This window comes from Balaenoptera borealis (genome assembly GCF_965194805.1).
Source record: "Balaenoptera borealis genome assembly, chromosome: 18".
NCBI classification, from domain to species: Eukaryota; Metazoa; Chordata; class Mammalia; order Artiodactyla; family Balaenopteridae; genus Balaenoptera; species Balaenoptera borealis.
The window spans coordinates 13,798,384-13,821,589 of NC_138877.1; the positions used below are offsets into that span (position 1 = coordinate 13,798,384).

A 23,206-nucleotide genomic window follows, 5' to 3' on the forward strand; every position below is an offset into this window, starting at 1 on the left:
AATCGTTTTTTAACAGCATTATTAAAATAAAACACACCATATAACCCACCCATTTGTTTTTGGTATATTACACTAATTTTTTAAAACTGTGATAAAACATAAAATTTCCCATTTTAACCACTTTATGTGTACACTACAGTGGCAGAAACTGCATTCACAATTTCCTGCAACCATCACCACCATCTATTTCTAAAACTTTCCCAGTTCTCCCCCAGCTTCTGGTAACAATAACACGAACTATTTTGGGTATACTCTTTGTTTATCTGACATTCAAACTGAATTGGATGCCCTGTATTTTACACGAGGGAGATGGAGGTCTTGAGCCACGACACAGGCTACAACAAAAGCTGCTCCTTTGGAGCCCGCTCCCGGCACCTGTAAAGGTAACCTGATGCGGAAAACGAGGGCACAGAAAATTTACGTAATTCTTCGGTGCTGGAGCAGGGAGGCTTTTACCTGGGAGAAGGCAAGCCCAGGGCCCAGAATAAGAAGGAGGCGGGACCCTGAAACATTGGAATTATGCTCCACATTCAACACTTGATTCTTTGCTTTATATAAGGTCGGTTTTCTCTGAAACTCTTCAACCACCCGTCTCTAAACAGGCACTCATCACTTCTGTAATAGCCGATTCGTCAATACGCGTCAAAGTCTAGGAAACCTCGAGGGGCATCTGGCTAGGGGAAGTCTAAGCAAAGGCAGGCTGGAAACCGTCCCCACGCCGCCCGCTCCGCCCACTCCACCCTGCCTTCTAGCTATCCGGCAGCGGAAGAAGGGCGCAGGTGTCAGTACTGAAAGTGCGAAGCGGCGCCGCAGAGCCGGCGGAAGGGGCGGTGCTACCCAGGCGGCGGCGGCGCGCGCGCAGGCGCAGGCGCAGACGTAAGACGCAGACGCAGACGCGCAGACGCGCAGACGCAGACGCCCAGACGCAGACCCGCGGGCGGAAGATGGCTGCGGGGTTCAAGTGAGTGGGGGAGGCTGGCGGGCTCGAGTTCGTACCGTGCCGGTTGGCGGCTCTCGTTACCCGGAATTTTCTCACCGGGAGACCCCCCTACCTGGTTCCCACTTCTTTCCACCACGGAAGCGGGCGGCGGGCGGGAGGACTGGAGGTGGTCGTAGTGAAAGGAAAGGGGGCGTCTTCCCGCCGGGGAGGCGAGCGCTGGAAGGGGCTGTGTTGAGCTCGGTACCCGCTGCGAGCGCTGTGGCTTGGTGTGTAGTGGACCTGCAGCCCCAGGGGAGCAGTTGTAACTTCGTGAAAGTGTTCTGTTAGAACCACCTGCGACACTGCTCTCCCTCTCCCTTGAAACTTATTTCTAAAAACGTTGTTCCTCGTTCGGAAGGTTTTACTTAAGCGTTTTTGCTGCCGCTTTGGAGAAGCCTGTAGATTTTCGTTCTGAGTCCAGTTTTAAATAAATAAAACAAATAAGATTCCAAAGGAAACCAATTGTACTGAAACAGTTATCTGTTTGTATAAATTCCAAGTTTATGATATAATGAGATATACATCTATTTTAGAATTAACTTTCTTAATTAAGATCTCCTGGGGAGCCTAGTAACTAACTCCTGGAATTTCGAAGTAACGAGGATTCTTACAGGTACCTTCGACAACTCTAAAGTAAAAACGAAAACATTTACTCTCTGTGGTTGTTAAAGTCGCAGGTACGGCTAATATTATAATGGTTTATTGCCAACGGTCATAATTGAAGAGTATGCTAAATTTCAGTCACTGGATAGTGAAAACAAATATGTTAACTTTTTTTCCTGCCCACCAAGAATCCCTGCTTCAGAGTGAGAGTGATGTTATTTTCACACCTGTATTAATCCTCTTCTAAAGATGCCCTAGGGTTTTGGGCTCCAAACCTATACTTGTTTACAGCAAAATTAAGGACAGCCTTTGAGTATGGTTATTGCAAAGGTATCTAATTTTTATAATTAGCAACACGTGGCAACATAAACGTTAGAATTCCTGAAAGAAACTTAGTTACAAATTTTGGAGATTTCTGCTCCATCACCACACTATTAAGACTTTTGCCAGTTTCTGGATTTATATTGATTTACTAATTTATCTCATCTTTAACATGTGTTTCAGAACTGTGGAACCTCTGGAGTATTACAGGAGATTTTTGGTAAGTAAAGGTGGTTATGTACATTTTTTGCCTTTTGATAATGATATCATGTGCTTTTTCCATAAATACAAATATCAATCATTACATTGCACACCTAAACTAATATGTCATACGACAGTTATACCTGTTTTTAGAAGACAATTTTCAAGTAATTCAAATTAATTTGAATTAACGAGGTTCAGTGTATTTTCACTGGTGTGTGTAAAATATACTTGTAGATGTAATCTACTTTAATATATTTATTTAGAAAGAGAATTGCCGTCCTGATGGAAGAGAACTTGGTGAATTCAGAACCACAACTGTCAACATAGGTGAGGGTATTTTGAGTTCTAAAATAGAATGTTGAAGTTGCTTCAGTTCTGAAAATATAAGTTTTTTTTTAAAGTAAATTTTTCTTTGTAAAGTTTTTTTAAACTCACTGTCCTCTCAGTTGTTATGCTCATGTTAAATTTTAAAGTAACTGTAAAGTGTTTTCCTGCCTTCCTCCGTTCAGAACTTCTAAGACATGGTTTTCTTATATATCTTACATTTATTAAACCTTCTGTTGCAAACATGGAATTTCCCAATTTTACCTATATGACATTCCCAAGTTGTAGCCTCTGAGCCATTTAAACAGTATTTCAGACAAATTCTACCGTGTCTAAGGGATTACAGTGATTTTGTGTCAAGAGATTTAAATCTTTGTAACAGCCCTGTGATTGAACAACAAATGATTAACTCACTTCAGGGACAATGAACAATCCTTAGACAGGTGCGGCTGTCCCTTGAACGATGAGGGGGTTGGGGCGCCGGCCCTCGCACAGTCAGAAATCTGAGCGTAATTTTACAGTTATGGATCGGTGCTCCGTAACCGAGGCTCTGCATCCTCAGACTCAACCAACTGTGGATCGTGTAATACTGTGGTAATATTTATTGGAAATAATCCTTGTATATAGGTGGACGGGTGCATTTCAAACCCATGTTGCTCAGGGGTCAACTGTAATTTTAAAAAGACTCAAGCAAGGAATAAATTTTCATAAACAACTTAGATTTGTAGCAAGATAAAATCATGTAGAAGACGAAAACACATTTTCATTTTGTTTAAATACTTACCTTTTCAGGTTCAATTGGTACTGCAGATGGTTCTTCTTTAGTGAAGCTGGGAAATACTACAGTAATTTGTGGAATTAAAGCGGTAGGTTTACTGTATATATTACTAAGATTTGAGTTACTAAATTAGCTTCATATATTTATTAGATTGTAATATACACCTATAGTTCTGCTGTTGATTAGGCAATCAGGTGTCAGTTTTTTAGTATTTGTTTTCATTTCCGAAGTTTTCACCTTTGAGTTTTAGATAATACAACCCAAGTTTAATGGCTCTTAATTACAATTTATGAACATTCTCAAATGTGCTGAAATGGAACAATTTAAAAAAATCCTCACCACCTTTACTTTTTAAAGAATTTGGTTGTAATTTGAGAAATTGAGAGATTTTTGGTGACATATTTTTATCTAGTGATGCCATTTAATCTGTGCAAATGTGTAGAAATTGCTCAAAAGAAAAGCTTGAGGGAATAATAGCTACTATTTACTGAGTATTTGCTATGTTCCAGGTACCTTATGTTAGGTGTTATACAGAATTATCCAGTTTAATCCTCAGAATAATCATTTGAAGTATTTCTCTCTTCATTTCCTATTTTACATGACGTTCAGTAACTTGTCCAGGAACATAAGGCTCATAAATAGAACTTAGACATAACTGACTCCAAAGCCTCTGCTTTTTTGACTACACTGAACTCTGAGTTACTTAACCTAAGTTCTTTCAATAACTGGCCCAAAGTCTCTCAGCCAAAAGGTGTGGGTCTGACTTTTGAACCAGGTCGGTAATTCCAGGGCTTTTGCTCTTGACCATTATACCATCAATTCCTAAATCGGACTGTGTCAGTATCACCTGGGGTTTAAATTCAGATTCTTGGCTACTGAATAAATGAAAGAGAGGGTGGGACAGAAATCTAAAGAGCCCCAAGTAATTTTGATGAGTAGCACTACCATCAGCTGCCTTCTTGCCTTGCAGAGCTAGTGAGGAGTGGTCCAGTGTTCCTAGAGCCCCTGACATACGTTCCCAAGTTCATCTTCACAGTAGATGCTCATGATGTAGTTAACTAGCTAAGATGGTCTTTGGTAGAGCCTTCCATAACTGACTTCTTCACAATTTTTTAGTAGCTTCTTTCATAGGAAACATTTGTCTGCTTCTGTAGGAATTTGGAGCACCACCAACAGATGCCCCTGATAAAGGATATATTGGTAAGTTAAATGGCTTCATAAATTTAATACAAATACTTTAAGACAGTTAATACTATTATTATAGTTAAATCTTAGTAGGTGAGTTGAAGAAAATTATTCATAAGCTTCAGACGTCCCTGAAAAGTTTTGTGTATGTTTATGTTAGAAGATAGCATAATAGCAAGATACAGAATTTTGTAAATACCTTTTATCAAACTTGTTTGATCACTTTTGGTTTATACAGATGTCATCAACCAAGAAAATAGATTCTCTTAGGCAAAGGGCTGTAATTGCAAACTTTTCTGTTTCCATAAAGAATTTTCCTTTATACCACTATGTGGTTTTTTTTCTTAATTTGGACCATCTTTTCTTTATGGTAGGAACCAACATTTTAAAAATGCAGAACAGTTGGTATGACTGGAGGGGCTATCTACTGTTACAGATTGGGGTATTTTGAAAGAAACCTGGAAACTTTCATGAATAATTTAGGATTGAGGCTGTTTCTTAAACACACGTTTTTTTTTTGGCTGGGCGGTTATTTGTGTGGGAAAAAATAAATTTTATCTAAGCATAAGATTCTCACAAAGATGAAAAAGAATATGATTGATGTGTTACAATGCTTTCCACTTGGAAAGCCTATCTATGCCTACAGTTGTCTTTGCTGTGGATTGATAATTATCTTTAAAACTAAACGAGAGGTGAAATTTGGTTCATAGCTGCAGTTTCTTTCAGTTCCTAATGTGGATCTATCACCTCTGTGTTCCTGGAGATTTCGGTCTGGACCTCCTGGAGAAGAGGCCCAGGTGGCTAGCCAGTTCATTGCAGATGTCATTGAAAAGTAAGATCATCATGATAAAATGTGAATACCATTCATTTTAGAGAGTTTTTGAACTTTCATTTACTGTGTTCTATGTCTTCAAATCAAGTTCACAGGTAATTCAGAAAGAGGACTTATGTATCTCTCCAGGAAAGGTAAGAGGAATAAAGAAGCTATGAACTTTTATTAATTCTGAAATGTTTTTTTGTGGGGGAAATTTAATTTTTTTTTTTTTTTTAAAGTTTCTGAGCCTTGAAGGTTATCTTGATTGTCTAGCCAAGGGTGTGGTTTGTAAGTAGAAACAAATACCACGTTATAGCAATCAGAAGGCTTTAATTTCCACTTTGTGTAAACTCTATTTTAGCTTGCTTGGGTTCTATACTGTGATCTCATTTGCCTCAACCATGATGGAAACATTTTGGATGCTTGCACCTTTGCTTTGTTAGCAGCTTTGAAAAATGGTAAGCAACCTTAGTAAAAGGGAATGTTCCTACTTATGTGTTAGAATGTTCCATTTTGGTAAAATTTCTCAATAAATTTTTAAAGGTTTTTGTTAAGACTTACCTATCATTCATGTGTTTCTAAATTAAAGAAAAACATGTTTGTATCTACTGTGTTTGCCTTAATTGTCCTAAGATATATTTTTTAAAAAATAATACTGGACAAGTTAAATAGAGGGAAAAGTGAATTAATGAAGCACAGAATGCCTTTTTGTTTTTCACTAGAGTGAGAGACTGACTTTACATATTCGCCTTTTTCTAGTACAGTTGCCTGAAGTAACTATAAATGAAGAAACTGCTTTAGCAGAAGTTAATTTAAAGAAGAAAAGTTATTTGAATATTAGAACTCATCCAGTTGCAACTTCCTTTGCTGTGTTTGATGAGTAAGTTAATCAGATGTATTAAAAGGTTGTATATTTAATTGAAGGGAGGACAAAGATTCTTACAAGTAGTAGAATTTCAGGTTGCTATTAACTTTTCTGGTTTCTACTAGTTCTGTCTAGCTCCTTACTTAAGCTAAAATGCAGGTAGTGAGTTTCATTTGTACTTTTTTCTAAAATAAAATTTGTCCCATGGGTTGATAATTTATTTTTTTTATTTTATTTTTAAAATAGCACTCTGCTTATAGTTGACCCTACTGAAGAGGAGGAAAACCTGGCAACTGGAACCTTAACAGTAGTAATGGACGAGGAAGGCAAGCTATGTTGTCTTCACAAACCAGGCACGCACTTTCCTTCCATTGCAGTACTAAACATGTAGATGAAAACTCAGCATGAGCTTCTTTATATTAGGGAGGGCCAAATGGAATGTGGGATGTTTTACTGGTTTACGTAATGTAAATTTACTATGGTTTCTTTGTTACTTCAGATGCCTTGCATTTTTATATTGTATGTCAGTGATTTTTTTTTTTAATTTTTTTTATTTATCTATTCATGGCTGTGTTGGGTCTTCGTTTCTGTGCGAGGGCTTTCTCTAGTTGCAGCAAGTGGGGGCCACTCTTCATCGCGGTGCACGGGCCTCTCACTGTCGCGGCCTCTCTTGTTGCGGAGCACAGGCTCCAGACGCGCAGGCTCAGTAATTGTGGCTCACGGACCTAGTTGCTCCGCGGCATGTGGGATCTTCCCAGACCAGGGCTCGAACCCGTGTCCTCTGCATTGGCAGGCAGATTCTCAACCACTGCGCCACCAGGGAAGCCCTGTCAGTGATTCTTAAACTTCAGGAGGTCTTGTTAAAACATAACCTGCAAATCTTGAGACCACACCACTGGTTTATATTCACTTTTTTTGTTTTATGTCAATAACTTGACATGATGTAGATCATGTAAAAAGTGTTGGCACAATAATTTTTCAGGTGGAAGTGGACTGACTGGAGCTAAACTTCAAGATTGTATGAGCCGAGCAGTTACAAGACACAAAGAAGTAAAAAAACTGATGGATGAAGTATTTAAGAGTATGAAACCCAAATAAACAACCACCACATTTTCAAAACAGATTTGTAAAAACTGTATTTGTTACACTGTGCACAAACCTTTTATACTAAATAAATATCAAACTACATTCTTCTGAAAGATGTTTCTAGTATTTCTTAGGTCACTTCTGTATTATGTACAGTGAAACCGTTTTTAAAAAGCAATGACTTAGGCAAACCCACCCTAATGGTTCGTTAAACCATTTCCCTGTTTTTATTTAAAAATCATAGGGTTGTGCTTCTGTATAAAGTTTGTATATCTAGCAATGTAAAATACTGACACATGTTAAAAAACAAAAACGAAGTAGAAACTCAGAATCCTTTTGATTCAATGCTCTTACGTTTTTAAAAAGAAAGAAAATAATGCAAGACTCAGAATTTTGGAGTGGTTGGCGTGCCTCTCTTCGTTTTACTTCTTGACTGGCTGCCTGTATGCCGATGCCGATGTAGCTGAGCTGTCTGTGCTGCTGCCGCCGCCGCCATAGCCATCTGATGCTGCAAGAACCGCAGCTGCTGCAAAGCAGAGGGGAGAAACCAAGTTAGGTTCAAGGTAGGCAGGTGTGGAAAGATGCTTTTCCTGAGAGTGATGAAAACAACAAAACTGAAAGGGAGAAAGCACCAAGGTAACAAAAAAGGACTATACCACATCAGGACAATGCACAGTCAAACAGCACCAGTGGCACAGAAGCCTGCTGCGGGCTTTAAAAATGGCTCTTGGTAAACTTCAAAAGTATTTCTGTTACTTTGCCTGGCCAGTCTATATTGCAGTAACTCAGCAACTTCAGTTACCATTTTGTTGTATGATAGTTTATAGCAATATAAAACCACCCTGCAAATTAAAGAAAGTCAACTATAATATGCTGACTTCTAGAATAATGGAACAACATTCTTCTAAAACAGGTATGACATTTACAAATAGGAACACTGGTATACTTGCCTTTGTCTGCAGTACAGTATTAAAAAGTTAACCATTGGCACTTACAACTAACTATTTCAAAATGTACTGAAACTTATAAAAATGTATGTTAATGTGCCACCAGCACTTCAGGAAAGATTTTAAATTAGGAAAAGAGTATGACTTAAATGTACAAAATATTCAGTGCTCCAAGTTCACTGGCTAAAGTTGTCAGACTTTTAAATAAAATTTGCTAAATTATTTACCAATTACTGTATAGTCTTAAAAGACAGTAACATAAAACTAAAGTAAGGTATTTTGAAGTACTTTTGGAGCAGAGTATCTTTAAAAATGTAACCAGAGTGAAGTTGCTGGATTACTTGGATCTGTTGCTGCTGCTGTTGAAAGGCAGAGGAGAGCTGGAATCTCTGCTGAGGAAGGCTTTGCTCAGGTCTGTTCTCGGCAGAGCCAAGCTGAGACAACACTACAGAGAGGAGAAGGGGAAAGCAGGCCAGTCAAAAAGTTTGAAAGCTACCAGGGTTAGAAAAGGACAACACAGAAAATGAAATAATAGAAAAGTATCAGTATGATTAATCTTAAGTTATCAAATCACAGACATTTCAGAATAAATTTAGTACAGACTCCTGTTAGTTGAGGGTACCATTGATGATAGAACTTCCTGGACATGGAAGAGAAGGGAGAGCATGTCGGCCAAAGCACTGTATCCCTCTCTTTTCTTACATCTCAATGAAACTTGATACTAGTGCTATTTTGTTGAGAAGGCTTTCTAGCAAAATGTTGAATACAGTATGCTGTTTTAAAATACAACCAATCAAGTAGGAAATGGAGTGGGAGAAATCCAAATTACCATAAGGACAAAACTGGTAGACAAGTGCTAAAAGATGTTACAATGAATGTCAGACTACACTATTAGCAACAAAGGTGGTGAACCCTTTTAGAGCTGAGTGAGATGAGGGATAAGTTCAACTCTCTCACTGCTCAGTTGAGGACATTTCAGACCTGGATCGTTTGAGTGACTCACTTAAAGGTAATTAGTGGCACGTCTGGAGCTAGGAACATTCTCATTTTTCAGCCTACAGTTCTTTCCACTAAATTATACTACAGCTATTTTAGGAAAAAATAGCTTGTGGGGTAAAAGTTTATACTAATAAATTTCCATGTGGAAATTCACTGCCTCTAAATTAGAACTTTACATAAATTATTCCAAATTCGGACACTGGGAATTATACCGGATTCTAAAGGCATCATAGTAAGCCCAGTGATAATTCAAAATGTTAACATGTTCACTCATTAATCCTCAAACAGTATCTCAGTTTTCTTATACATGTGGCTTCTTGATTTTAATTAAATGTAGTTATAATTGCTATCTTCAATTGATGAAATAATCTTCATTAAAGGTGTATCTTTGGTGCACCATTTATTACTAGAAGTGGTGAGCAATCATTTAGTACAATCGCATTTTTTTACAAGTGTCTTACAGAAGCTAAGCTACTTGACTATTAAGTCCTAATTCATACAACTACAAGCCACTGGAATGAGACAAAAGATTGTGCAATCTAGAAAAATGCAGTCTCAATAACCCAGGAAAAATAAAGAGCTAACAGCTTTAGAAGCTTCCTAGTAAGCTGGGTAACTGTAAAATTTTCCCAACAAAATTTAACATGAGGAAAACATTAACTCCTGTTAATATATGTAGGTCAAAGCACTTTAATCAATTATCAAAATAATGAAAAAAATCTGAGTGCCGTCAATTAATCAATTTAATAGTTCACACATTAAATACAACTAAACTTTTTCCTTGTAACTGCACAAGGAAAATAGTTAAAATGGTGAGATCCCAAATAGATTAGATACTTTAAATAAATTCAACATATTTAGTTATGAAGATACCAACCAGCTGCCTGTGACTGCATGTAACTTCCTACTCCAGCAAGGTTAATAACTGCAGTGTGCTGAGCAGGTAAGGCCTGTTCCTGACTGGTGCAACTTTGTTCAGAACCCTGAATAAAAAAATAATACGTGACTTGTACAAAAATAAAAACAATTTTGGATTGGTGGAAAAGACGTCAAAGGTATTTAGAATTAGCAAGAATAAGCTTATGGTATTTTGAAAGCAAGAAAATAAAACCTAATTTTCAGAACTGATTCTGTATTAAAAATAATTACTAAGGCTTCTATAAAGCTTCATCAGAACTTTTTTTTTTATTGAAGTATAGTTGATTTGCAATATCGTGTTAGTTTCAGGTACAGAGCAAAGTAATTCAGTTGTATATATATACACACACATATTTTTCAATTATTTTCCCTTATAGGTTATTACAAGATATTGAAGGTAGTTCCCTGTGCTATATGTTAAATCCTTGTTGCTTATCGGTTTTCTCTATAATAGTCTGTATCTGTTAATCCCATACTCCTAATTTAAGCGCCCCTGCAACATGGTAACCATACGTTTGTTTTCTATGTCTTTGTGGGTCTGTTTCTGTTTGGTATATAGATTCACTTGTATTATTTTTTAGATTCAACGTATAAGTGATATCATAAAACATTAGTCTTGCTCTGTCTGACTTAGTTCGCTTAGTTTGATATTCTCTAGGTCCATCCACATTGCTGTAAATGGCAATATTTCATTCTTTCTATGGCTAATATTCCACTGTATATATATACCACATCTTCTTAAGCCAATCATCTGTTGATGGCAGTTGGGTTGTTTCTGTCTTGGCTATTATAAACAGTGCTGCTATGAACATGGGGGTGGCATGTATCTTTTTCAAATTAGTTTTCATCTTTTCTGGATATATACCCAGGAATGGGAGTGCTGGATCGTGTGGCAGCTTGGGTTTTAGTTTTTAAAGGAACCTCCATACTGTTCTCCATAGTGGCTGCACCAATTTACATTTCCACCAGCAGTGCAAGAGGACTCCCTTTTCATCTATTTAGGCCTGCCCATTTTTTGATAGGGGTGTTTGTTTTTTCAATATTGCTTCTATAAAGCTTCATCAGAACATGTTTTTAAAGCTTAAAACACTGTTTGCAACATAGTACTAGAACTTCTAGTGAGCACATTCAAGAAAAGGAAACAAAAACACATATAGAGTAAAAAGAAAAAATACCTGCCCTTATTTGCAAATGGCACTGACTAGGAAAAAACACCCTAATGAATCTACAAAAAAACTTCTAGAACAAATAAGTGAGGTCAGTAAGATTGCAGAACACAAGATCAACATACAAAAACCAATTCTGTATACTAGCAATGAACATGTAGAAAACAAAATTAAAAACAATACCATTAACAATTTCCCAAGAACGGGAAAAAAAAGGAAGGGAGGGAGGGAGGGAGAAAGAAATGAAGGAAGGAAGGGAAAGAAAGAGAAAGAAAGAAGGAAAGAAACTTAGGTGTAAATCTATGAAACATATAGGTTTTGTATGCTGAAAACTAGCTGATTTTAGCCTAGATAGAGACATACTGTGTTCATGGACTAGAAAACTCACATAGTAAACATGGTAAGCCTTTCCCAAAATGACCTTTAGGTTTAACTCAATTCCTTTAAAAATCCCAGCAAAGTCTTCTGTAGATATAGATGATTTTAAAATTCATAAGGAAAGGCAAAGGATCTAGAACAGCTAAAGAATTTTGAAAAAGAAGGATAACATGGGAGGAATCACTGTGTCTGATTTTAAGACTTACTATATGTATGTGTATGTGTGTGTATATATATATATATATGTGTATGTATGTATATATATATGTATGTGTGTGTGTATATATATACATAGTCTACAGTGATCACAACAGTATGGTACTAACAGAGTGACAGATATTAATACATAGATGGGTGAAACAGAGTAGAGAATACAGAAATAGAGCCACACAAACACAGCCAACTGACCTTTGACAAAGGTGCAAAAGTAATTCAGTTGAGGGGGATGGCTTTTCTAACAAATGGTGCTGGAGCAAATGGACATCCATATCACCCCATAAAATGAACCTGGACCAAAGTCTCACACCTTTTATAAAAATCAACTGAAAATGGATCATAGATTTAAATGGAAACTATAAAAAAAAAACTTTTGGGCCTAGGGCTAGGTGAGGAGTTCTCAGACATAATACCTAAAGCACAATTCATTAAAAAAAAAAAAAAACAAAAAAAAAAAACCTCAGACTTCCATCAAAAGATGGAAGCAATCCAAATGTCCATCGATGGATAAATGGATAAACAAAATGTGATATATAAATACAGTGAAATACTATTCAGCCTTAAAAAGGAATTTCTGACACATGCTACAACATGGATGAACCTTTCGGGTATTATGCTAAATTAAACAGGTCAGTCACAAATAGACAAATACTGTATAATTTCACTTATATGAGGTGCCTGGAGTAGTCAAACTCACAGAAACAGAAAGTTGGCTAGAAGGAGGGGGAAATAAGGAGTTGTTTAATGGGTATAGAGTTTCACTTTTGCAAGATGAAAAAGTTCTGGAGATTGGCTGCACAACAATATGAATATACTTAATGCTACTAAACTGCATATTTAGAAATGCTTAAGATGGTAAATTTTATGGTACAGTATTTTACAATTTTGTAAAGAAAGTGCAAATCAAGAATTTTATATCCAGCCAAGTAATCCTTCATGTGTTAATAAAGAAAAATAGTTTTAAATGTGCCCTTCCTGAGAAATCTAATAGAGGATGAGCATTATCCAATCAAGATTTGACTGGGGAATCTTTGGTGGAAGGACTGATAGTGAACATTATATATATTTAATTGTGAACTAAGAGAAACGATGAGGGTGGGACTCAGCAATCAGTAATTTTTAGTTTCCCAGATGATTCCGAAGTGCAGCAAAGGTTCAGAAAAACCTGAAGGTCCTTCTACTACTTTAATTTACTGTAGTTCTTGTTCAATTTCATTTTGTTTGGCAATATACAAAGTATTTGTTTTTGTCTATCTTCGCTCTGTTCTATGCTTCAAGATAAAAAGAACATCTCTTTTCTAATAAGAGACAAAATACTGTCAAAAGCAGGATGATGAAGGGGTCGAAAATACATGGCCTATAGAGAAAGAAAGACCTGGACTTGAATCCCTGCTCTGCCACTCGATGTATGGTTGTGAGCAAGTTAGTCACCTGAATCTATTTCAGACTATTCAAGATGGAAGTGACATCACCTATTCAAGTATGGCTGTTGTGAGAATTAGAAATAGGCACCCAATAACTGATAGCTGCTATTGTTAATAAAGAAAAACCGCATATGAAAAGTTGGTTCAAACAATCTAAATAAAAACACTTGAAATATGCTTGGCATATACCAAAAAAGGTTATAATTCTATGATACAAAGCATATGGAAGAAAGGACGTACCTGCTCCCCTGGCTGTTGAGGACTAGAAGTTGTGGGTTGCTGAGGTTGCTGTGGTGTAAACTGAGAAAGCTGCTGCTGCTGCTGCAGTGTGTTAAAAATGAGCGAGCCACCTGGAAGCTATTAAGTATTTAAGCAAGAATTAATTAGCCGATTTCAGATTAAATTTCTTTATTCTACAAACATTTCTGGAGCATTCACTATGTGTCAGGCATTCTTCCAGGGACTGAGGAAACAGGTGAACAAAAATGGAAACAAAACAAGATTCCTGCCCTTAAAAAAAAGGAACAAATCGCTTTAAACACAATTTTTAAGTGCTGTTACTTTGGCTCTCAAATATGTTAGTAATCTCCAATGTAAGTCTTTCTGCTTCAAGTTAATAGTTAGCTATCCAAATATACATACTGCTTTTATTTAAGTCCTTTTATACATCAACACAAAACAGCATTAAATGCATTTGGAAGTATAAACAAGAAGCTAGTGATAATCAGAGATATATATTAAGAAAACTCGTCTCCTAAATTTGGTCTAGCTTTGCCCTAAACCAGAAATGCATGGATTTTTATATAACATAGCTAGGAATTCCAAAGCTGAAAAGGAAATGCATTAGATGTCCTTATTTAGTTTGGAGACATTACTTGCTCTGTCATTCTGAATCTAAATTAATTAAAAAAAAAAAAAACAAACAAACTTAAAAAAAAGAAGCATCCAGAAACTCCACACTAAAAACTAAAACTATGCATTCCAAATGCATCAGGAAACAAATGGTTTTTCCATGTTATTCTACAGGAGTTTAAGTTAAAAGCACTTTGAAGTTTTGTGGGAAAGTCCAAGCAAATATCAAATACAGAACTCTTAGGTCTATATAGTCAAAAAAGGTGTCTCAGGTCAGAAGCTCTACACTCAGCACAGCTCACTGTTAGGTAAACCTGGACAAAGCACAGGTCAAGTGTTTCTTCCTCAATTAGTTAGATAGTAATAAATGTTGCAAAATATAATTTATAAGGTGGCTTTGCCCTTAATCCTTATTATCAGTGCTATTAAGGAATCCCACTCCTCTTAACACTGAGACTGATCCTTGTAGAAATTCCGACAGCAAAGTGCAGAAAAGTTGGCTAAATAAACCAATATGTCCATATCACAGTTAGATTATTCTTCAATTAGTCTGTAAATACTGACACTGTTTGCATATTGTGTACAGGAAATAAGTTTTAAGATTTAGTTCTAAATGTATTTCCTGATTTATTACTTCTGAGTATCAGGTTGGGTTGATCTGTTTGTTATTGTTATTTCCCAATAATTCATAACTCTGCCATTCTTTGTCTCCAAATCTTTATATTTATGTCTACCTTTTCTAAAAATTCTCTGTAGATAATCCCATCCATTTTCCAACCTACTAGCTTAATACTGAACTCCATCCTTAAAGGACTTAGCATAACACTCAGAATATTATAAGTTCACAACATGTACTAAATTCTTTACCTACAATCTCTTTATATGTTAACATTGATAAAATGTGTTAAGAAAAGTCTCACTACTAGACACAAACTGTAATCTAACAAACATTTATTGACTGACTACTAGGTGCCTGGCACTGTGCCACGAAGTCATATTCTCCTCAGGAAAAGAACACACATACCTAATTTTAAAACTTTCTATTCACACAGAAAATCTACTATAAGCAAACAGCAATACCTACATGCATACATAAAAGTCTGTTAAGAGAGAAATTATTTCTAAGTATACCTGCTGCTACTATTGTAGGCAAGTTATTTTCCTTGGCAGTTGTCAACTCTCCCCTCTGGAACTAGTTCTTGATTCGGCAGTGGTGCCAGAGCCGATGAAAGTGCAGTACATAGGATACCAATTCTTTCCCCTTATCTACTTGAACATGCAAAGGTAACCACACCCTTAGAAGATTCTGGACAACCTCAAGACTTCAAATGCTGATATGTACAAACTTACATGGTTAAAAACAAACAAACAAAAACTATAAAAACTTTAATAAAAAGCAGTGTTTCAGGTTTACCTGGAGTAGATTTAAGGGCCTGAGACTTGAAGTATTTTTTAAACCAAATGGAACACCTATTAAATAAAACTCATGGTTAAAACAGGGAATTAAAACTTTATTATACTTGTAAGTATTTTATACTTTAGGATATAAAAATATAATACTTTAAGTACTTCCTGCACAGATGTGCTTATTTTCTATACTTTAAAAATTTCTTATAAGCAAAAAACCCCCTATTTTCATCAATACCAAAGATGTGAGCACCAGATGTACACTATAATCTGTATTTCAGAAACTGAGACTTCTTTATAACTATTTTGACTGTTGGCTGGAAAAGTAATCTAGCAGTATGCAAACACCATAAATATAATAAAACTATCACTGTTGTGCAAATACATTTCAGGGACTGGCATCTATTTATATTCCTCAGTGCTAAACAGCATATGATAATAACCCTATCTCTGAGAAGCAGTGTGCTCTGTGCCGTTTTTTAAAGTACAAATGCTAATATTAATAATGCTAAAGAATGTTGCTGAATTTTGTGTGTAAGGATCAAGCTGAAAGTCAGGAAACGATGCGCTGTTAATTCTGAACTTATTCCCCAAAATCTGTGACACAACATGGAGCACATCATAAAGCAGGGGTTGGCAAACTCTTCCAGTAGGCTTTGTGGGCCACACAGAGACTCTCATATACTCTTTCCCTTGTCTTTTTTTAAAAAAACAAACTTTAAAAAATGTAAAACTATTCTTAGCTTAGATGTGGGTTATAGTTTGCTGATCCCAGTCTCAAAGTATGTATTGTATATATTTTCCTCACTAAATATACCAATTCGAACACTAGTTAAAAATGTATCTAGTCCTCTAAGCAGATAATTGTATTAAAAAAGATACAGGGCAAATAATGCACAGATGACAGTATGAAAGTCTTGTATAAGAAATGGAAAATGCATAATCAGATAAAAATGTGACAATACTGATATTCCCTCCAGGATTCTCATTAAAAAAAAAAAAAAAAAAAGACATAACTCCCTTTAAAGGTGGGTGACATATGTATAATGCTTTATAGCTTTCTAAAGCCACTTTCATATCACTTCATTTATTTCTCATAAGTACCAAATGAATTTAGAAATTTTTACTCCCATTTTAGAACAGATGAAACTGAGGCTAAGGGGAAAAAATTAAGTGACTGCTTTCAGACCCCACAGTTAGCATTTGGAGCCACAAGTAACTGGTAGAATTATATGTAAATATAAAATCCTAAATTCAACACTGATTCCATTTCCAGGGCTTCTGTCACTACAGCATATTTATACATATTAAAATAAGAATATGAGGTAGAATTAGAAAATCACAGCAATATATTAACATGTTTAAATTATATTCTTTGGGTTCTCTTTCTCTTAACTCATAGAAAGTTTCGGACAAGTTTTTCTTACTATGGTGAGTTTACTTTTCCTGTTAATTTTTTTCTCAGTAGTAAGAAATCGAACTGTTCTGAGATATAATACATTCTCTTAAAGAGCATTAAAAAATGGCACAAGTCAGGACTTCCCTGGTGGCGCAGTGGTTAAGACTCCGCGCCCGGGTTCAATCCCTGGTCGGGGAACTAGATCCCACACGCACGCTACAACTAAGAGTTCGCATGCCAGAACTAAGGGGCCCGCCTGCTGCAACTAAGACCTGATGCAACCAAATAATTAGTAAATTAAAAAAAAAAGCACAAGTTGTTAAAACTCTTTTCCAGTATACGTAATTATAATTATTACTACTACTGCAAGAAAACTACTACTAATGATGATAACAGCAAATATTTTTGAATGTTTATCACATCTCAGGCATAGTTTAAGCACCTCATCTGTATTTGTTCATTCAATCCTCACAACTATGAGATAAAGTATTATTATTATCCACATTTATGAAGAAAGTGAGGCACAAAGGTAACTTTGTCATGATTACACAGTTAGAGTAAGCTGCACAAGCAGGATTCAAATCAGGCATTCTGGCTCCAGAACTGAGGCTTTTAAATGCCATGCTGTGTTGCTTTTCTTGCTCACATACGTTTTCAAAATACATTTCTTTTACCTGGGACAGGACTACACTGACAATTATAAAAGTTACTTTTATAATAATCTTTGGAAGGTAAAGATAAAATTTGCAGAGACTTACAGGCTTACCAAGTTTCCTCACAGAGAAGTTCATAGCTAGATGGGTTTTTAATTCAAATACCAGAACTCTTAAAGCTTTTGAAAGGAAATATTTCCGACATAATACTTCATAAAATAAGGATGTTAAATGTTTAAATAATATCATTAAAGTGGCATTTTTACATAAGCATGGACTTTAATTTTATTAGAGGTTATTATTTCTAATATTCTGACCTGCTTGAGAAGCTGCCTGCATTGCACTGGGCAATGCATTTGGTAGCAGACCTCCTGAGGGTAGAAGGCCACTCAAGTTTATTCCTGCAGGAGTTATGGCACCAGTGTTACAGCCCAGCATAGGGTTTGAACCACTCATCAAAGCTTGAGCTCCACTGCAGGAGAATAAGACAAAGCATTAAACTAGCACTATAAAAGGGAAAATCAGCCACATAATTCCTTGGATTAAAAAACAAACCACTAAACAAACACAGATTATTTCTGTCTTAAATGTCAGTTTGGAGGCTTAGTTTCATTTTTTTGCTAGAAAGTGACCGCAAGGTTGGCTAAAATTAAGTACTGTATATTTATCAAGTAAGTACTGTATATTTATCAAGTACTGTATATTTACTGTATATTTATCAAGTACTGTATATTTAAAATATAATTTGGAAGAGTAATGTCCTAATCAATGGTTTAAAAGATGGTAAAACAGAGGATAAACAGGAAAATCTAAGCCGCTGTCAATGTGTAGTAGCATCATCTTAGTGCATGTAATAGATTGATCACCTAAAATTAAAACATACTTGTTGAGATAGCTTCTATCCAAATACAAACTATTTTCTTTCAATTTCAATAATATGCTATTTGTTCTTAATTTCACAAATAAGAATTTCTTTAGATTGCTTACAGTATCTTAAAAAAAAAATCAGGGCATCAATGCAAACTTACCAAACAGAGCCCACTACATTGATGAAGTTAAGTCCAGCAGAGTTTGCCATGACTTGGGTGGCCGTGGTTCCTGTAGTTATAGATGTTACCATGGTGGAAAGAGGAATGGTTGTTACAGGCATTGCCTGGCTCAGAGACCTTTGCTGCTGAGCAAACTGAGTTAACAAAGTGGGCTGAGGGGTGAAGCCTGAATCTTGGGGAGTAGGGGTAGCTGAAGGGGTAATAGGAGTTGAGCTCTGAGCATCAGGAGGGTGTGGGGTCGATGAAGGGGTTGGTGTAGGAGTAGATGGCTTAGGAGTTCCAGATCCTGCTCATTGAGAAAAATAAAAATTGCTAGTTTGTTATAAATGGCCAGTCCTTTTTAAAATAAGGTTAATGGAATCTTATTTAGCACTGACAATTTGTTCCAGTTTTTTTTTTTAAAGCAGTTAACTGCAAGTGTTAATTTCTACACATGATACATGAGTGTTGCTACACTCAATTACAATTAAGGATGCAGTATATCACCTACAAATCCCATCAGAGATGCTATTACAGTAACAGTAAAAATATACATTTGTATTCTACCACAACACCCATTTAAAAGTTAGTTTCCTACATGCTACCTTTGGCTTATAAAGTTTAAAAGGACTTCAAATTAATTTTTGTTATTTACGATTTCACTAATTTAGGACTTCACTTAGAAATATTGCTTATTTTCTGTTAACAGTCTGAGATAAACTCTGAACATATTTAATAAATTACATATGATTAACAATCATATTTGGCACCTAGATATACATATTTAAATCCTAACACATCAAGTTTATCCTAACAAACAAATTTTACAAAACACAGTAATAAAGTAAATATTTGAGAGATAATACTGCATCTTTAACAGTAACTGTGTACTTCTGTTTAAATGTAGAATGTATAGAAAATCTGTTGTGAATGAAGTATGCACAGTTTATCAACTTTTTAAAAAAAAAACAAAAACAAAAAACAAAAACCAAAAAAATAAAACCAAAAGCTCTTGAGGTGTTTTCTTTTTTAGCTTTCATGTCCTGCAGAAAGAAAGGAAAGAAATGTGAATGTCCAGAAGCTGTCACTCAACCCTTACTTAAAGTAACAACTGTGTGCAGTAGATTAACATAATCTATACCCACAACATAAGAAGTGTGAATAAGACTTTCAGGAAATTTATAAATTTTTCTTTGTGCAAAACAAGAAGGCAGAAAAATTACACCTTTTGAGCTATCAAGATGAAGATGTTTACATCTAATGCAAAGACCACCCTGTCACTGTGCAGTGTACTAAAACTTTCAGCACACATTAGTTATTTATTAAAAAAATCTAAAAAACTGGAATGCTTTTTTGCAAGTTGGTACCTAAATATCTCAGATATTTACTAATCTGAAGAAATTCTCCAAAACTAACGCTAGAATTCTCGAATAACTCTTCTTGATGTTAAAAAAAAAAAAAGTATTCAGTAGTAAAAATTACATTTTAATATCTTCAGATGCTTTATGATCATCCCACATTTTAGTAACTGACAACAATTTATAAGAGTGTAAGAGTGTTATTGAAAAATCGGCTTTCAGTTTACTGTATCACCACCTTGGAACTAGTTGGCTTCTTACATTTACAAAGGTAAGACTGCAGCAACAACTCTTATGACTTTTTTTCTGTATCAGCTGCATAGTTTACATAAAATGTAAAATGCCCAAGGGTACACTGGAATAAAAAATAATTTGCAATCTTATTGCCACATTTAACTACCAGATTATTTTTTTCAGGAGATGTGTAGGTTGCAAGTCTATAAGAAAGGTATACACGAGGTGCATACATAAATACAGAAAAACAAATACAATTACAAAACATGTAATACATACGGTCAACAAGAGATTGGCATGAAGCTTCTCAAAACTTATACATTTTGGGTAGACAGTACATTCAGATTTCACTATTTCACTGGTCAAAAAGAGCCATCTTAAGAAACACTAATGCAAAAGCTTATGAAGAGTTAATGAAGAATTTAGGTTATGACTCACTTTGTGATGAACTGGCAGGTGACAGGGCAGCTGGAGAAAGCATGCTAACTTGACTGAGATCCATGGATGACTTCCGAGAAAGACTTGGTGGCTTAGAAGCAGGAGGAGGAGTTGGAGATTTAAGAAAGCTGCTGACCTGTTGTGGTGTAAAATAGTTACCTAGAAGAAAAATACAGAAGTTGTTTCCTAGATTTACAATTTAAAATTCTGAGTAAATCAAAATATGAGTAACTGGATTATGATCATCTGTTGTTTCTTACTCTAGATTACAAAAAACTAAGGAATGTGATACCTGAGGAACTATTTCCTGAGCTTGAGGGAAGTTTGATGGGTGGAGGTCGATGTTTTACTCCCTTCCCCAGTACTGAAGACTGAACTGACAGGGTCTCAGGCTGCTAAGACAGTGACATTAAGCATACTCATTAAAATTAAGGTCAAATCAGAAATTCACAAATTAGTAACACTATTATAACTCCTGGATGAAAACACGGTTTAAAAAACTGCAATGTACTTTCAATGGTTATAGATTGGGTATTACAGGTGTTTCAAAAAAATGTAATTTCACATAAGGAGATCCATGAGATAACTTACAGTGTACACAGGATGAAGGAAAGATTTCTGAGTAATAAGGTGGGGAGAAAGTTTGAGGCAGAAGAGCAGAGTAAGATGACAGCAAAGCTTCACCCTTAAATCGTCTCCAGAAAAACAGTAACTGTTGACGCCAGGTGGGTGATCAGTATACACAGATGTTCATTACACTTTTTGCTCTACCTCTGTGTACATTTGAAAGTTTCAATCATAAAAAGTAATAAAAAGAAAATTAAAAGTAAAACCAAAACTAAACAATACCCCTATCCCTCATAAAACAGCCCTTAACATTTCTCTGATTCCTTGAGAACAATTAGGCAGAAAAAAGTAACAGTACAAAAAAAGCTAAGCAAACACACTTCTGTTTCCTTCCCTGGCGAAGGCTGACTCAAGCTCGCTGAGCCACTGGAGCTATGCGACATCTTCACTGGACATTTGGCTTCGTTCTGGACCAGTTCCTGGTACTGACTGACTACTCTGAAATATTAGGGGGAAAACAGGTAATGATTAGCTAACTCTATTTTAAACATAAATTTACTACATAGGAAATGAATAGTAACTGTTAATGAAACAAGTTCTATCAAAAATAACACAAAAATTAAAATTAGACAATTTATCTTTGATAAAAGCACATTCTTCTAATATTTTCAATGACAAGCTAATGCTGAAAACATTTTGCTAATTAACAATCTAAAGATACTTTCAGTATCTTGTCTCTAATACAGAAATTACAGGGATTATTTCACCAATAAGTAGCCAAAAGAACTACCCATTGACTCTCACTTATATTCTGATTAAACTGTTACCTAGAAATCATTTTCCTTAGCTACTGTAGATATATCTAACTTCTCTTATTTAAAATAAAGCTACATTTTAAACATTATCCTTTTAATTGTTATTTTCCTAATTCTATTTAAAAATCCTAGTAATACCTAGGCATAATTAAAATCAAAGCTTTGACTTCGAATGGAGTAGTCTCTACCCTACAGGAGTGAAGTTTATCATATCCATCCAGATCACAAATAAAGATGCAAATATTTTTACCTCTCAGCATCAGTCTTTGATCCAATAATGAACCTAAATTGTTTTTTAAAAAAGAAGAGAAAAGTATTAGATAGACTTGTTTTAAGAAGCCCTGAGATTACTTTTGAAGACTTCCATATTTTAGTGACAGTAATTTTATAAATTGAATTAAAATCTACCAAGATATCATGAAAACAAAAATTTTAAAATACATTAAAAAATAGGAAGCAATGACCAAGTTTTGCATGCATTACAAAATAATTCTGTGAATAAGTTGGCTGATTTAATTGAAAGGAGATTTACTTTGGCAGAAAACCTATGTTTCAAAACAAAATCTGGGCTGAAAGCTACCAAGTGCTATACACCCTTACAAGTGTCTGTCCTACAGCAATATTCACTGAACTACCGTGTACAAGGCCTTTGGTCTTCCTCTCACTTTAACCTTTGATTTTGGAAGACATTATTAATGTCTACATAGCAGGACCTTAGAATATATTTTAGACAAGGAAGATGGTTTATCGCCAATTTAAATAAAAAGTCTTTATCAAGTCTTAAAAGAGTCTGACATTTATATGATTTCTTAACATATTAAAATAGTGAGTTTGTTTATTTTTTAATTACCAATTTGAATGATCATCTGTGGAGAAGCTGAAATATAAAATGTAAAAAAAAAAGAAAAAACTTGGTTAATGCAGCTCAAACTTTGACTTCATAGCTATTAAATCAAGTAATTTATGAATATGGGAGAAGGACTAGAAGGTAATAAACCATGCAGCATTTCTGCAGCAACGTCCTGATGTAAAAGGCAAAAAATTCAATTCTCTTCTTGTCAAACAAATCTAATCAGTTGGCTTTTTGAACAATTTTTTTTTTTTTAATGAGAGAACATATGCCCTTGTGTTTGAGAAAAGTTAATAACTATTTAAAATGACCAATGTGTATCTTTAAACAGAAGACTACAAAATACAGCTAATCAAAATATCTGATTTTTCTACTTAGCATACAAAAATAAAAACTGC

At 35.3% G+C, this 23,206-nt stretch overlaps 3 protein-coding genes across 28 annotated transcripts in view; 1 reads left to right on the forward strand and 2 right to left on the reverse strand.

Annotated features, from left to right (window-relative positions):
• Positions 1–648, reverse strand: part of ALG5 (ALG5 dolichyl-phosphate beta-glucosyltransferase) — a 39,280-nt gene extending 38,632 nt beyond the window's left edge. The window contains exon 1 of the mRNA XM_082365660.1: positions 457–648. The gene's annotated coding sequence lies outside the window, so the exon portion shown is untranslated. The remainder of the gene's footprint in view (positions 1–456) is intronic.
• EXOSC8 (exosome component 8) lies at positions 267–7,272 on the forward strand. The gene is made up of 12 exons (XM_082365609.1): positions 267–383; positions 753–961; positions 2,087–2,123; positions 2,371–2,434; positions 3,224–3,297; positions 4,364–4,409; positions 5,121–5,226; positions 5,315–5,360; positions 5,570–5,666; positions 5,968–6,088; positions 6,320–6,426; positions 7,056–7,272. The coding sequence occupies exons 1-12, from the start codon at positions 285–287 to the stop codon at positions 7,169–7,171; spliced, it is 1,122 nt and encodes a 373-aa protein (XP_082221735.1). The 5' UTR covers positions 267–284; the 3' UTR covers positions 7,172–7,272.
• The window catches only part of SUPT20H (SPT20 homolog, SAGA complex component), a gene marked incomplete at its 3' end in the record, with an annotated part of 39,210 nt that continues 23,187 nt past the window's right edge, over positions 7,184–23,206 (reverse strand). For 11 of the 26 annotated variants that reach the window (XM_082365349.1, XM_082365365.1, XM_082365366.1 and 8 more), the window contains 12 exons: positions 22,809–22,835; positions 22,209–22,241; positions 21,524–21,641; positions 20,869–20,971; positions 20,577–20,735; positions 18,547–18,853; positions 17,836–17,990; positions 15,474–15,529; positions 13,448–13,564; positions 9,983–10,088; positions 8,448–8,551; positions 7,184–7,685 (listed from right to left, as the gene is read on the reverse strand). In XM_082365349.1, coding sequence (XP_082221475.1) covers positions 7,545–7,685; positions 8,448–8,551; positions 9,983–10,088; positions 13,448–13,564; positions 15,474–15,529; positions 17,836–17,990; positions 18,547–18,853; positions 20,577–20,735; positions 20,869–20,971; positions 21,524–21,641; positions 22,209–22,241; positions 22,809–22,835 — 1,426 coding nt within the window. Of the gene's footprint in view, positions 7,686–8,447; positions 8,552–9,982; positions 10,089–13,447; positions 13,565–15,473; positions 15,530–17,835; positions 17,991–18,546; positions 18,854–20,565; positions 20,736–20,868; positions 20,972–21,523; positions 21,642–22,208; positions 22,242–22,808; positions 22,836–23,206 lie in introns of those variants that run through there. The other 15 variants (XM_082365360.1, XM_082365359.1, XM_082365358.1 and 12 more) reach the window with 10 other exon arrangements.

Excerpts from the sequence above, each read along its gene's own strand:
- EXOSC8 (XM_082365609.1), top strand. The coding sequence starts at position 285 with ATGCCCTGTATTTTACACGAGGGAGATGGAGGTCTTGAGCCACGACAC. Across the intron at positions 3,298-4,363 it reads TAATTTGTGGAATTAAAGCG|GAATTTGGAGCACCACCAAC; the intron begins GTAGGTTTACTG and ends CTGCTTCTGTAG. Across the intron at positions 5,227-5,314 it reads ATTGCAGATGTCATTGAAAA|TTCACAGGTAATTCAGAAAG; the intron begins GTAAGATCATCA and ends CTTCAAATCAAG.